At 33.6% G+C, this 15,152-nt stretch overlaps 2 protein-coding genes across 7 annotated transcripts in view; both read left to right on the top strand.

Annotated features, from left to right (window-relative positions):
• Positions 1 to 15,152, top strand: part of LOC128891685 (uncharacterized) — a 77,905-nt gene that overhangs the window by 46,159 nt on the left and 16,594 nt on the right. The window lies entirely within an intron of this gene.
• LOC128891705 (transcription factor Adf-1-like) lies at positions 5,762 to 9,657 on the top strand. Its single transcript, XM_054151431.1, has 2 exons — positions 5,762 to 6,412; positions 7,847 to 9,657. The coding sequence occupies exons 1-2, from the start codon at positions 6,074 to 6,076 to the stop codon at positions 8,411 to 8,413; spliced, it is 906 nt and encodes a 301-aa protein (XP_054007406.1). The 5' UTR covers positions 5,762 to 6,073; the 3' UTR covers positions 8,414 to 9,657.

Genomic DNA, 15,152 nt, shown 5'->3' with positions numbered 1-15,152 from the left:
CCGATATATTAGTTCCATCGTTAGGTTTTCGTATTGTTTGCGCAACTATATAATGTGCGCAACTGCGGAGACTGAATTCAGTAAGATTGAAGTCACTCAAAGGTTATAAATAAAAATTAATTTGGTTTCAACCCTCTATGGACCAAATTTTTGTTTTCTGCAAACAATTTGCAAGGCATTTATTTTGATATTGCAAGTTGATGGTATTGTCAACCGTCATCAATATTGTTATTGGCTATCGGATATATTATATAATTAAGACGTATACGTCATTTGTTGGGAAGACTAAAATTATTTGGTGAAATGTCGATATACAGGGTGTCACAGCCTAAGTGATACAGAGCTCTAACTCCAAAACTATCGGCCGAATGAAAAATTTCAAATATGAAAATTGCATGGTAAAATGGGGCTCATCTTTCAGCACGAAGGAATTTTTGTTGACTTTGTTATTTAACGTGATATATGATGGTCAAGTTTCGTTTTTCAAATAGAACTATATATTTTTGTTTATACCATGCGATAGTACTTTTCACACCGAATTCATTAAACTTTAATGTATTTACCCGATTTTTATTAGTTTTCCAGCTATAACGCTTCAAAGGTTGCTAATTTTCAATGATAAATCTCGGTTCGGCCCGGGGCGGTCCCATTGATGCAGTAAGCACCATGCGGTTCTTGGAATCGATACAGAGGGTCTCGCTTGTGGTTCTAGGCCCAGAATATTGAGATTCTTCCCTTTTTCCTCCGTATCGATTGTATACGGGCTTAGCAACCCCGAGGTATACCCGAGCTAGAGAGAGGCCAGCGGACCCCAATAGACGAGAAGTTATGAAATATTATGTTAAAATGGCCAGCCACAGTTAAGGGGGTATCCTGAATTAGGAGGTCTAAAAAAAAGCGGTTTTTCGTGAATTTTTTAAGATGGAAAAAAATAAGTAATTCTATCCAACTTTTTATCCTATTTTCATACATATTTGAGTAGTCTGTAGAAATTTTTTCAACAAGAAATATTCAAATTGAGTCGACTGTGACGCACATTTGTAAAGCACCCCATAATTGAAACCTCTTATCGGCGGGAAAGATGCAGGTCGTAATTTTCGTTTGACACAAAAAAGCCAAAAGAAATTTTCATTTTCATATATTTTTCTTCTATGTGAAGTAAGAAAAATACGCAAAAATTGTGAAATGTGAAATTACTGCAAGTTTGAAAAAAAGAACGAGTTCTTTGTGTGGAAAAAATTACTTTAACTTGATGAAAAAATTGTTTGAAAGTTTTTTTTGTATGAATTTTCTTAGTTCACATAGAAGAGAAGTGTATGAAAATGAAAATTTCTTTTGGCTTTTTTGTGTCAAACGAAAATTACGACCTGCATCTTTCCCGCCGATAGGAGGTTTCAATTATGAGGTGCTTTACAAATGTGCGTCACAGTAGACTCAATTTGAATATTTCTTGTTGAAAAAATTTGTACAGACTACTCAAATATGTATGAAAATAGGATAAAAAGTTGGATAGAATTAATTATTTTTTTCCATCCTAAATAAATTCACGAAAAACCACTTTTTTTAGACCTCCTAATTCAGGATACCCCCTTAAGAAGGATGTAAACATAGTTTAAGTAAGAAGTGTAATTAACACTTTATCTACCGAGCTATTTACAAACTGTCGTTAATTCAAAAAAGAATTTCCTACAGTAGTATATGCCAATCTAGGCTGACAATAATTCCTTCATACTATTACTAGGTACATTGAAAGCCAAGTCTGTTTCCAAAAACTGAACATTGTAAGTAGACAACCATCAACACAGTAAATAAATTCAAAAAGCTAAATACTGGAATTAAAAAGCGTGTTTTTTTATAAATAGGCTCCCGGTAAATAAAGTGTCAAGAAGTTGTTAAGTGTAATAACCACGCGAAAGTGGTTTATCGCTTGAATAAACATCGATTAATCAATCGTGGGTTTTTCCGAGTTTACGGCATAGCCGGCTGCCGAGTATCGGAATTACGCGAAATTCTAAAGACCTCGTAAACGGTCACGTCTAAATCGAAGGATTTTGGAGTTTTTGCTGCTGAAGTTTGATTTGAGATGTTTGACGAAGGATGAGAAGGCAGTGTTATTTTAAACTAAAAATAATAGATATTATGTTGTTATGCAATAATATCTCTACGAAGACAGTTTGTTTTAACTTTTGAAAACTTGAAAATTTAATATTTTAAAACGCTGTAATACTCTAGTAAGGTTTCATCGAATAATTACAGATTACGACTACAAAGTATACACAAGACTTGCGATTACTGATTTATGATTGCAGAGTATGCGTGTAGCTTATAATTATTGATTTACGATCGTCGGGTATGCATGTAGTTTTTGATTGTTGATTTATGATTGCTGAGTATACATGTAGCCTATGATTATTGATTTATGAGTGCAGAACACACGTCTATAGCTTATAATTAATCGAATAATTTTTCGTGATTACATTTATTAATCGATTAAACAATTAATCCTAAGGGAACCAATTAGTGGAGAACTTTGTTATGGCTTAATTGACAAGCGTCCATTTTAATACTCGAGTTCTGAATCCAGTCATGGAAATGTTAGAATATGAAGATCATCGAAATTATTTGATATTATATTGCTTATTATTTTATATATGAGTCTGCTATAAGAGAGAATCATTGCGCGCGTCTTTTCATTTATGACATATTTCCATCGAGACCTCTGTGGCATGACACTTAAATTGCTTCGACCATTATTTGATACCAGAAGAAGATCTTGAAAGTTACTATTGTTCTTGGAAGTCTTTAGTTGTCTTGAAACTCTTGGTTGTTCTTGAAACTCTTGGTTGTTCTTGAAACTCTTAATCGATCTTGAAACTTTAAACGAGTCTTTGCGTAAATATGTAAATGCATTTATGTGTTCATAAAGTTTTCCACTTTTTCTCAAAAATGCATTTCACACGATTTTTTTTATCCATTATGGCTCAAGAGAAAATCAACTAATATTCTATGTCATGTCGAGAAAATTTATTTAAAAAACAGTTTAAAATGAATTACTTCAAATGATACGAGTAAATATACTTTTTTGAATAATTGTATCTTATCAATGTGTAACATGAAATTATATTTATCTAGCAGTTTCGCAAAAGTGCACGACATATTGTGTTACAACAATAATGTTTACTTCACTGCTTTCTATTTCTGGTTATTTTAATTAGTGTCATGATTCTTGTCATCAGACTAATTATAAACAGACAAGCTCTAGTTTCATAGTTTTTAAGAGTACCATCAAGAAATTCCCAAGTTTTAAAAAGAAAGCATTTCTCATCCTGAAATACTGCCGAATGAACGGATATCCTGTTAGTTTCCAAGGAAATAAATACGCAAAAAAAGACTGAGAACGTTGTTGTCCCAGTTGTCGGAATAGTTTACGGTAATGATTATAGTTTCCTTTTTAGTTAGTTTCCTACTCTTGAAGTTGACGTCGAAATTAGGTTAATTAATCTTTTTTATCTTGACTGTTAGAAGTAGATTATTTGAATTAATTATTGAAAACCGAGTACAAAAAGAAATACTTTGCATCGAATAAATTAAAAACATTTTCTTCTCTTTTTATAAGATACTAAAAATGTCTTCAATATTACCTTTGTTTTCAATTCTTCTTGATAGTAATATCATGTATCTATATACATAATTTATTTTTATTATACAAATGAAAAGAATCATTTTATTCATATCAATTTTGAAATACAGTTTCATTAAATAAATTTTCAAGTGCATTTAATTATCATCGTCTTATTTTGAGAAGTTAATTTTGAAATAGAGTCGAATTTCTATTCGAACGATAAGTAACAAATACAAACGGCATTAAACAATTAAATTTACTACAATTCAAATTACAATTCTTATTTAGCTAACCGTGGATAAACAGTTGTCCATTTTTCATTAATTATTGGACATTTTTATGCGGATAAGACTTTTGTCTAAGTCTGTTGACCGCACTTCGATAAACATCGAAACATGAAAATCGTATTCCGCGACCCGAAAAACCTCGTGATGCATGCTTTTTATAATGAAAAACAACGAAATGTTAACTTGATGACTTTTTATCGCGATCCTCGGTATTCGTCCCAATGTGCGTCACCGAGTTTCCTTTGATGTGACCGCTCGTCGAGTGAGGCTCCCCAAAGCCAATTCATGCATTGGAAAGCCTTTGATCGTGTTGCCGCCAGCCGCACACCGTTACGCCACGTACACTAAGATTGGGCACACGTATATTAAGATTGGACACACGTACTATCGGTTGCTTTGGCTCTTTGACTGTGTTTGTGCCACTGATGCCAGAATCGTCGCAATTTTTGCGCGTGCGCAGCCAAATGCAGCGACGTGCATAAGCAACTCTGTGGGAGTCAAAGTCTGATGGACCCTCCAATCGACGAGTAAGGCCAAGATTGTTGCGTTCTTTTAATAAAATAGCGATAAAAAATTTTAAAAAATTTTAAAATCTATCATATAAACGTATACATTTTGGAAAACTTATTTCTTTAGACGACAAAGTTTTAAAGACTTGTAAAGCTTTGTAAAGGTTGAAAGAGAAAGATGTCAGATGATTTGACTGATCTATTAGGTTGTCCCGAAAGTTTCTTTCGCGAGTTGCGCTCAATTATTTTATGTGGTCGTGTTTATATAAATAGACAATCTAATTTCATAGATATTCATGTTGTAACAGTAATGGAGCAAAATGAATCGCGCACAATTTAGTAATGTTACATAAAACATAAACTATTGTGCATCACTAGTTTTCTGTTTATTATATTTACAATGCACAGAACTTGTTATGTATTGATTGCAGGAAGAGCTATATACAGTGGGTGTAGAATGTATTCGTATACCGATCAATTTCCCAAAAAGCTTTTCTGTGAGATTGTAGTTTCTTAACTTCTTTTCTATAATCAAAATTTTACACATTCTCGGAAGTCTCTAAGATAGATATAATCCAAACAACATTTACTAGTTAACATAATTTGTGAAATTAACAAAAAAATGCGAAAAGTCGGTAAATGTATAGAAGCAATAAGTATTTGTACGATTCTTATGACGAACCATTTACAGTAGAGTTTGTAACGTAAACACATTAGTTTATTGCTCCGTACGAATTAGAAAACATCCCAGTAAAGTACTTTTCAAAATGGCTCTAATAGAGGAATAGAAAAAGATCCCACTTCGAATAACTAATAATTTAGTTAATTTAATGCTTAGAAGAGTTACAATAATAATAAAATCAAAAGGAAATCCTACGAAGTATTATATTATAAATTAATGTAAATGTTTTTTTTTCTTAACGAAGTTTTAAAAATTAAACAATTGTGCGAATTTATTCTTAACTTATTGCTTCAATATTTCTATCGATTAATTGTTTTTTTCTTGTTAATTTCGCAACTTACATAAATAGCTATTTTTTTTTGTACTCTATCTATTCTAGAGATTTCCGAGAATATGTAGAATGTCATTGTTTATAAAAAATAATTTAATAAACTACAATTTCACATAGTTTTTTTGGAAATTGATCGGTGTACGAATACTTTCTACACCCACTGTATCTCCTTGAATTTAAACAAATAATTATAACGCAATTCTATTTACAATTACATCAAACTAATATTCCGTTTCAAGGTATATTTTTAAATTTTCCCCCTTTTATTCACATATATTCATTAACATTTAAACTGTATTTTTAAATGACATGTTAGGGTCCATGTAATACCCGTTTTATTCACTAAGGACACGTGACTGAGGTCTTATTTGAGGCGCATGCGCGAGAAATGAGGTCGTTCTGGCATCGGTCACATGCGTTGGAAAGCCTTCGATCGCGATGGCACACGTAAGGAACAGTTCCGCCAGCGTACGCCAATGTTCGAGCACATGTGCCGTCGGTGCGTAACTGCTAAACCAAGTGTAACAGTGGCCAAAGCAGAAAGGTTTCTTTATTCATAACCAGTGAACTCTGAACATTAATTATTAGTTATTTTATTCGTTCATCGCATGGAAACGACGATTCGTCGAGAAAATATTTATAATGGAATGGACCGACGAAAAAGCTTTAGAATTAATTGAGGCGTACAGGAAGCATCCTATATTATGGGACCCGACGAATCAAGGTTTTAAACTGACAAGAAAGAAATTAGACGAATGGAAAGAGCTATCGGAGGAAATTAAAGTGAGCGTGGACGAGTCGAAACGAAAAATAGAAAGTTTGCTCACATCGTACAGAAGAGAGAGACAACGAGAAGGCACGAGCTACGGATTAGGAAAAGACGAGGTGTACCACTCCAAGTGGTTTGCGTTTCAAGCAATGCAATTTTTACATGATAAGTTCAAACCAAGAAAACCTAGTAAAACAACGTGTATGACGCATGTAAGTATACAGGGTGTCCCAAAAATGTTGGAAGTCCTTGAAAAGGGTGGTTCAGGGGGTGATTTGAAACAACTTTTTCCTTAGCGAAATTGTTGCCCGAGGCTTCGTTGAGGAGATATTAACGGAAAACACTGACCAATCAGAGCGCGCGTATACTGTTGGAGCGGCCGCGATAGCGATGGCTACGCGCTAGGTAGCCGCTCTCGTACGCGAACAAGTGACTCGACGTGCATCGAAGGATATTGACGCGATCGCTCAGCGCGTAGTCTTCGCTACCGCGGCCGCTCCAACGGTATCCGCGCGCTCTGATTGGTCGGTTTTTTTTTATCAATATCTACTTAACGAAGCTCCATCCGACATTTTTGCAAAGGAAAAAGTTGTTTCAAATCACCTCCCGAACCACCTCTTTCAAGGACCTCCAACATTTTTGGGACACCCTGTATTTAATCGGTAATGTCTTTTTTCTTTATCTGTTATTTATAAAACGGTAATACTTTATGTCGTCAAAATATTATAAAGAGGATGGTCCAATAACTCTGATCGTAACATCTCTGTTTTCTTGAGAGATATGAATAAACTTAAAAAAGCATTATTTCGAAATCACAGACAGACACTTCAATTTTATTTATATAGATGTATAGATTATATGTAGAAATGTTGCACCTTTTTAAAGAAAATTCGTATAACTTTGAATCTGTACAATATAATAGATTTCTAGGCTTCAAAAATAAAAACAAAAGAATAGTATCGTAAAGAGCTGAAGATTCACTTTTAATTTTAAATATTCTGTTAAATACTTCTCTCATTAATATTATCAATTATTGTTCTAATGTTTCACTTAAAATATTCTATTTCATCCGAAAAATTTAAATTTGATAAGAAACCACCACGACTAACGAGACAAACCAACACTATAACAGTATTAATATTTCATTTTGCATGATTGCATATATTCAGCATACCGTGTTCGTACACGTCACAAATACATAAAATCCACATTTCGCTTATAACACGTCGAAGTTTCAACAAAATTCAAAATGTTACCGCGTAAAGTATCTAATTTCACGTTGAAACGATCTAGTATGTAATTCCACGCAATTTATTTTCTTAATTTTCACATCAAGCTCCAATCAACTGATCTATATTACTTTAGACATTAAAAGGTAACACCAACTTCTGCATACTATTACTGTCTATATCAAAAGCGTCACGTGTTTCTAAATATTATAAAGCAAATAGACACTGGGACAGGAAACGTTGCAAATATTTGAATTTCATTTGTACACGTCACAAATACATCAAATCAACAATTCGCTTATAACACGTCGAAGTTTCAACAAAATTCAAAATGTTACCGCGTAAAGTATCTAATTTCGCGTTGAAACGATCTGATATCTAATTCCGCGCATTTATTTTATTAATTTTCATATCAAGCTCCAATCAAGTATTCACGACAGCGAATCGGAGGGTGACGTTTCGCCGTCGCCATCGATCGAATCGGAGGCGAACAGACCGGAAATGATAGGAATAATGGGAAATAATAATGTACCCGAAAATATTGGATTAGCGGAGCTACATTCATTAGAAACTCCTGTTCAATTCGCGAAAAGGCGGAGATTTTCGCAAAAAAGACAACTGCCCTCGGAGCTGCCCCTTCAGGGGGACACGAGGCTCGACGAGGCGTACATGTTAATAAAAACTCTAGCTGAGAGGAAGACGGATCAGAGCGAAGACAGTATTTTCGGGCAATACGTTGCCAGCCAACTGAAGAAATTTGATCCGCGGGTCAAAGTTTTGGTGAAGCACCAAATAAATAATATCTTGTTCGAAGCCGAGATGGGAACTCTTCAGCAAAATAGCATGGATCCACTTCGAAATCATTCGAGGAGCAACGATGCAATACCACCCCCAACGGCAGCGCGAATGTCGCCGATTCCAGTGACGACGGAAATTCTTAAAATTGAGCCACACAGTAGCCTTCACATGGAGCAGTTTTTGTAATGACGTGCACCAAATGGTATCGCATGTGATATTATTCTAGAGTCTTTCTTTTTTTGTCGTGAGAGAGGTCTTCGAAAGACTTTTGTGGATAAAGATCCACTAAACCCTCACGGTATCCTACCTCGTAAATTATACGAGGACACTGGGAATGCCATGAGGCATACCCAGTGCCATTATTCTGGCGGTTAGGTTTTCGTGCGTTGGGTGCGAAAAATGGGTGTTTATGGCTGTGTCTGAGAGAGACTGTTTAGAATCGATTTCGAGTATACTAAGAGAACTCCTAGATGTACTACTCTCGAATTTGCATAAAATTTCGCATGGAAGGCTGCTTCTCTTATTTGAAACGACCATATTTACTTGATTTGAGTATTTAAAAAACAATTTCACCACCAATTTTTAGCATTAGAATTTTCGTTTTGCATTCGATATATTTTCTTTATGGAAGAATATTATCATAGTTATTATGTGTGTTTTTTTTTTTTTATAAAAATGAACACGTGATAAATAAAGATCATCAAAAGATTCGTTTATATAAATCTGATCCAAACACTAACTATATAGATTAGTATAAATAATATGTATATGTAATGTATATAATTACATATGGATATATTTTATATGTTAATATTTATATTAATATATTTCACCCATTATTGTTCGATGACATGTTTAAAATATGAATCGTATTAACAGTGATTAATATGTAATATTGTATCAGAGATGATCAAAATTTCATTCCAATAATAGATGACAAATGTAACCAACAGGCGATTTATTTGTATCATTTATTTTATCGAACAGCTCAATTTTAATTTACTTATCGCGAAATTTTCGTTCTACGAATAAGAATTGTACTAATCTCTGTTCTGCATCCATTTGCAAACAACATTTGTCTATCCACTTATACAATAAATATACTTTCACTAAAAAATTTGGAGTATCGTTATCGTCTACCAATTAGAGTAGACCCTAGAGTACGAATTCAACCTCTTAATTGCCTGACAAATACAGTGAAAGTGCTCAACTTTACATACGCACAACTTTTAAACCGTTGGATCCCTAACATTAAAACTTAGATCTATGAATTCCAGGCATCAAAAACTACTAAATGGTAAAAAAAAAAAAGGTTGATAATTTTTAATGTCCCGAAGTAAAGTTCAATCATTATTTCTTACTCGGGATAAAATTGACCCAACTGAATTTTAACGAACGTCACATCTATAAGACATTGCATAACACGAATGATCAAGATCCCACAATCGCAACGTACACTTAAAAATATAAACGTCGAGTGCCATCAAGTGCCACTGTTTTTGCTTTCAATTACTTACGGTTGAAATTTATCTACGAGTTTCTCAGACGTCCGGTTCTCTCCTGCTTAGGACGAAATAGGATTGTACGACTATTACTGTCCGAAGTTTTATCATACAGCCATGAATCTCTGTGCCGTAAATCTCGGTTGGAGATAATCCCATGAGTAGACGTCGAATAGCCGCCATGGGAAAGGCTCAGAAGTACCGGAGAACGTGCAAGGCAGAGAGAAGGTGTCGCCAAGAAAGTCCTTATCTTAAACGTGGTTGTGAAGCATGTGGAGCAACAGAATTGTAAATCAAGATCTCTACTAACTTTGTAACAGCCATGAAATTGCTTTAATTAAACAACCGATGCGGGGATCGGGATTTAGTTTGAATCATGTATGCAGCGTATTCCCAATCCAAGAACTTCACTCTAAGAATTTTTATTTCATTAACACTAAACCTACCGAGGTTTCATTTGTACCTATTTTTACTGGTATCGAACAAACGTCTAGTCTTAAAAACATTTTTTTTCAACCGAATGTTTTTTTCAACTGAAAAAATATTTCACGTGGTACTAAATTGAACAACGCATGAAACAATTGTATATCATTTATACATATATTGCGTATAAGAGCTGTATACAAAAGTTTGGTAACCGGTTTAGTGTTAATTTGATAGATCTTTAAGAAGATATTCTAGTCTAGATCGTAAATTTCTAGTTCCTTTCGAGGATTTTTTTTTAAATCTATATCGAATTTTTATAAAGGATTTCGCACAGATATTTATTTACATTTTAATTACATACACAATTTTTTGTAGATAAAAATATTCAAAATTAAACGTAGTACAAGTGAGCTTGTGCAGCCCCTCTTGAAAAAAGTACGTCCGTGGTCGTCACGATTATGTCCGTTCTGCTTATCTGAAATGAAAAAAATCAAGAAACATCTTAATTAATATCAGCGTCGTTTTAGCCCGAATCGGAATAATTATAAAATACTGAAAATTCAAAAAATGGCAGCTTTTTAATGTTTAAATATCGATCTTTTGTATTTTTGTTGTCCTTAGCGTATAAAAAAAAATATTTAGAATAATCAGATTTTGAAAACCGTGTTTCAGGCGATAAAGGCACACATGTTGAAGATTCACTCCAAATTTGAAGTCATTTGGTCTCGAGCTATAACGGCTATACAAAAATATGGTTACGAGGAAATCGGGTTTAAAGTTTTTCATATTAAATACGTATTATACTTACGATTGCAATTAGAACCCAATCCTCACTTACTTGCTTGTTAAATATGAATGTCACGTTTGCACATTTTACACATTAACCAACGAAGAAATTGTAGTAAAATATACAAAGAAATTTCAAATGCAGTGTCCAAATGAATTAGAGTTACACCTAACTTCGTTAATTTTCCGAATTCATCAAAAGCCTTTGGCAGATATATTTTTAAAGATCTACACTTTGTGTAAATGCACTAAAAAAAATCGATGTTTTGATAGTTCTAGACTAGAATACCTCCTTAAAACAAATGTGATTTTGATTCTAAAAATGAAAAGCATTCTTTCCCTACAAAAATGTATACATGTGATAACTTTAAATATTACTCATTTATTTCGTTAATTCAATTTTCGTTGCTGTGAATTAAATTTAAAATTAAATGCACATTTTCTGTAGAATATGCAAACTTCATTAATCTACATTGTAAAGAGTTTGTTGTATATGTATACAGAGGAAGCAATGTGAAATGTTTTGACAGGGAAAGTATTACTTTTATTTATTTTAAAATGTTTCTGTTAATTATTAACTTTGAAAGTAGAAATATATATTTTGTTTTTGCCACATTCGAAACAGATATTATAACATGCAATTCAATCAAACATAGCTCATTTATTTAATAAACGACTTCGCCTTTAATTTAATATATACCTACAAATATAAAAATGAGAAACCATAAAAAAAGTACACGTATATATAAAAAGAACAACGTCCAATGAAATATATGTAAGAGTTGAAAATATAGTCGACAAAGGACTAATGAAGATTAGCCAGTGAGTTCAAATTAAATTAAATGATGGCAAATAGCATCTGACTGTTTATAAAATTGTTTATTACTCTAGCTTAAAGATGGGAGAGAAAAGATGGAACAAAGACATGAATAAAATTTAACTCTGAAGATAAAAAATATTTCCAATCCAGAGTATTTTTATAAATTGTACGAGGAATCTAAGTTCCCAGGGGGATATGAACAAAATAACAAAATAGGATGAACCTTCGAGATTTATACGGAACGGTGTCATGATACTTTGATCCTCGAGGGGAGCTGCTATCTCTTCCGACAATACAAAGCACTGGACCAGTGCTTCCTTCCTCCTATACTATGCCACGACGGAGGAGGATCTGATACGAGCCTATTGTGAACACAGTATATCTCAGGTGAAGCAACAGACCACCAACCGAGTACGAAGGAATCGTGAACCGGATATCCCTTAAGCCCGATATTGTTACGTCCTTGACGTAGAATCTCGGTATTCGCCAGAAAGAATTTGTTAGATCTAATCACCGAATTTTACGAAAATTAGTAACGTTTATTTAATTTTTAAACATTAAAGATGTTTAACCTGGGAGAACTGTCGTTGAGATTAAATTTTAATTGAAAAATCTATATGCAATCTGATATTAAAACACGTCACTGTACTCCATTTTTGTAGTTAAGATTGTAACACGATAAATACACTTGTCTTGGATTGAAGCATAACGATGAATTTATAGGCGGATATTTTTTTTTATGTATAAATTTTTAATGCAAAAAATGAAACTGGATCGCTTTTTTTCATTGTTTTATATTCAGAATTTAAATACCGATCAAAATTATCGTCTTTTTATTCCAATAATAAATATCGTGTAAATGAGACGTCTACGACGTACCGCAAGCCTTCTAAAATTATCAAATAAAAAATCATGAGTATATATATATATATATAATATATATTTCATATAATTTATTAATTATAAACATTTATTCGTTCAATTTATAAATAATTATAAATACCTGCAATTTTTTTTCTAGCAGCAAGAAACGTTAATGTTAATGATGAAATGAGAAAATGACTCCATTTCTATAAGCTCTACATAAAAAGTCTAAATTAAAAACACTTTAGTGGTATATGGATCTATTCTGTATGAATAAAGGTACCTGACAATTCAGACTTTGACAATTTACCTTGTAATGAAAATGGATAAACATTTTACAACAGTTGCTGCAATTTGTTAGTATGATGTATCGTAGAATGTAAACAAAAATGTAAAACAGAATTTTAATAATTTTATTTAAAAGAAGATATTAGAGTTTCAAGGGTTCGAATCTATCAAGGTGACCTCAACTGTTTCTAGACAAAATATTTGAACACTTTTTACACTAAAATTTCTAGCCAACCGAATGCTAATTAACTTTTGCGTCAAACCTTTTTTCCCCAAAGTTGTCGACAATGCCTGATAACGGCCATTACGATAAACACCCTATAGAATCCGATAGAATGCGCGGTGAGGGATCTTCGACAGAGTATCTGGCACCGATGTCGACCGAAGGGGCATCCGGTTAGTTGCAAATTTTCTGCGAGCGAATCCATGTAGTCGATGGTCTCGTGTGGGACGCGCAAGGTCTCGAATCCCCTCCTCTCTGGTCGCTGCGCAGTCAAGGCCAGCGTTGACCTTCCCTGCGTTGTTCGCCAGCAGGAGGAGAGCACGCTGCTTTCTCGAGGATCATCGAGGATCTCGTGCCGTACCGAGGCGATACTACCGTCGTGGAAGTCCATTAAGTTCGGGGCGTCCCGTTCCAACGATCGTCGCAAATCATAGGTTTAATGGAACAATAAATTTATATTAATACTGCGTGGCGTTTTGCCACACCGAAGTTCCAATGTTTTTTCAATCGCATTCGCGAGATACCACCCGTCTTCAAAAACAGAACCAGCAAGTTCGGACTATGGTCTACGATTTCTCCAACCGAGTGCGATATATAGGAGTCAAACGATTTTCACTTTTAGTTATAGCTTCTAGAATAGATATACCGATGAAGATTTTCTTTCTTCGGTTTTCTGGTACTAAAGGGATTTATGTCTCTTGATACCAAAGAAATATGGTGATAAGATATATGCTTAGGAATTCTAGAATGAGAATTTAAATACTATCATTTGCATTAGCAATAATTAATATTTTTAATCGACTTCGAAAAAGGAGAAGGTTACTCAATTCGACACGTATTTTTTTTTTATGTCTGTTCACCGAGCACGCCGAGATATAGTAAATATTAAAGCTTCATATGAGCTGTTTATTATGAAAAAAGGGTAAGTCTACATAATGAAAAAATGGAATTAATGATGGATAAACTTTTATTCTGGTATTGTCTTTATATTTTCATTCAATTTAGAGATCCGTCTTTCTAAAATCAATATAATTTTCATAAAACAAAATTTCTTCTCGATAAGAATTGCATTGCATTCCAAATACAAAACTGTAAATATCTCGAAACAGAAAATAATGGACTTGCCCCATTTTCATGATAAACGGCTTATATAAGTATAGATAAAAAATCAACGTGAAAAAGGAAATGAGGGTTTTTGGAGGCAGCCTCCAATTTTATTCCACGATTTGAGAAAATGTGCAGTGATTTGCAGACCCATCCATCACATTGATGATTGATTTGTTGTTATTAAAGTCAAAAAATTAAATAAATAATGAAGATACATGTTTATCTATTTTTATCCCGCTATGAAAAAAATTTTAATTATAAAACAGAACCGAAAATTAAAATTGTCGATAAAGAGAAAGAAAAATAAATATTGGTAGAATTTAATAATAAAGAAATTAAGTTTTATGAAAATGTAGTCTGTCTAACATACAGGGTGTCCCAGTCTAAGTGATACAGAGCTCTAACTCCAAAACTATCGGTCGAATGCAACATTTCAAATATGGAAATTGCATGGTAAAATGGGTCTCATGTTTCAGCGAGAAGGAATTTTTGTTAACTTTGTTATTTAACGAGATATTATGGTCAAGTTTCGTTTTTCAAATGGAACTATATATTCTTTTTTAGACAATGCGATAGTACTTTACAAGACGAATGCATTAAGCTTTAATGTATTTACCCGATTTTTATTAGTTTTCAAGCTATACCGCTTCAAAAATTGCTAATCTTCAAGGAAAAATCTCGGTTTGGCCCCGGGCGATCCCATCGATGCAGTTTGCGATTTTAGGCCCAACGAAGGAAAATGGGAAGAATCCCAATAATCTGAGCCTAGAATCCCAAGCGAGACCCTTCGTATTAGTACAGGTTGCCTGTTTCAAGGGGCTAATTTTCCGTACTTTTCGAAATTCAGACCGATTTTTCATTTTGGTATCAGGAGCACATGATATGCGAGGAAGTGGCACGTTTGCGCCT

The sequence above is a fragment of the Hylaeus anthracinus genome, unplaced genomic scaffold, assembly GCF_026225885.1.
Source record: "Hylaeus anthracinus isolate JK02 unplaced genomic scaffold, UHH_iyHylAnth1.0_haploid 12002, whole genome shotgun sequence".
NCBI lineage: Eukaryota > Metazoa > Arthropoda > Insecta > Hymenoptera > Colletidae > Hylaeus > Hylaeus anthracinus.
The sequence above is the reverse complement of the archived record's forward strand: the minus strand, read 5'-3'. Positions and strand labels throughout refer to the sequence as shown.

Coding starts and splice junctions, on each gene's coding strand:
- LOC128891705 (XM_054151431.1), top strand. CDS start 6,074: ATGGAATGGACCGACGAAAAAGCTTTAGAATTAATTGAGGCGTACAGG. Junction 6,413..7,846: donor AAACAACGTGTATGACGCAT/GTAAGTATACAG, acceptor TTTCATATCAAG/CTCCAATCAAGTATTCACGA.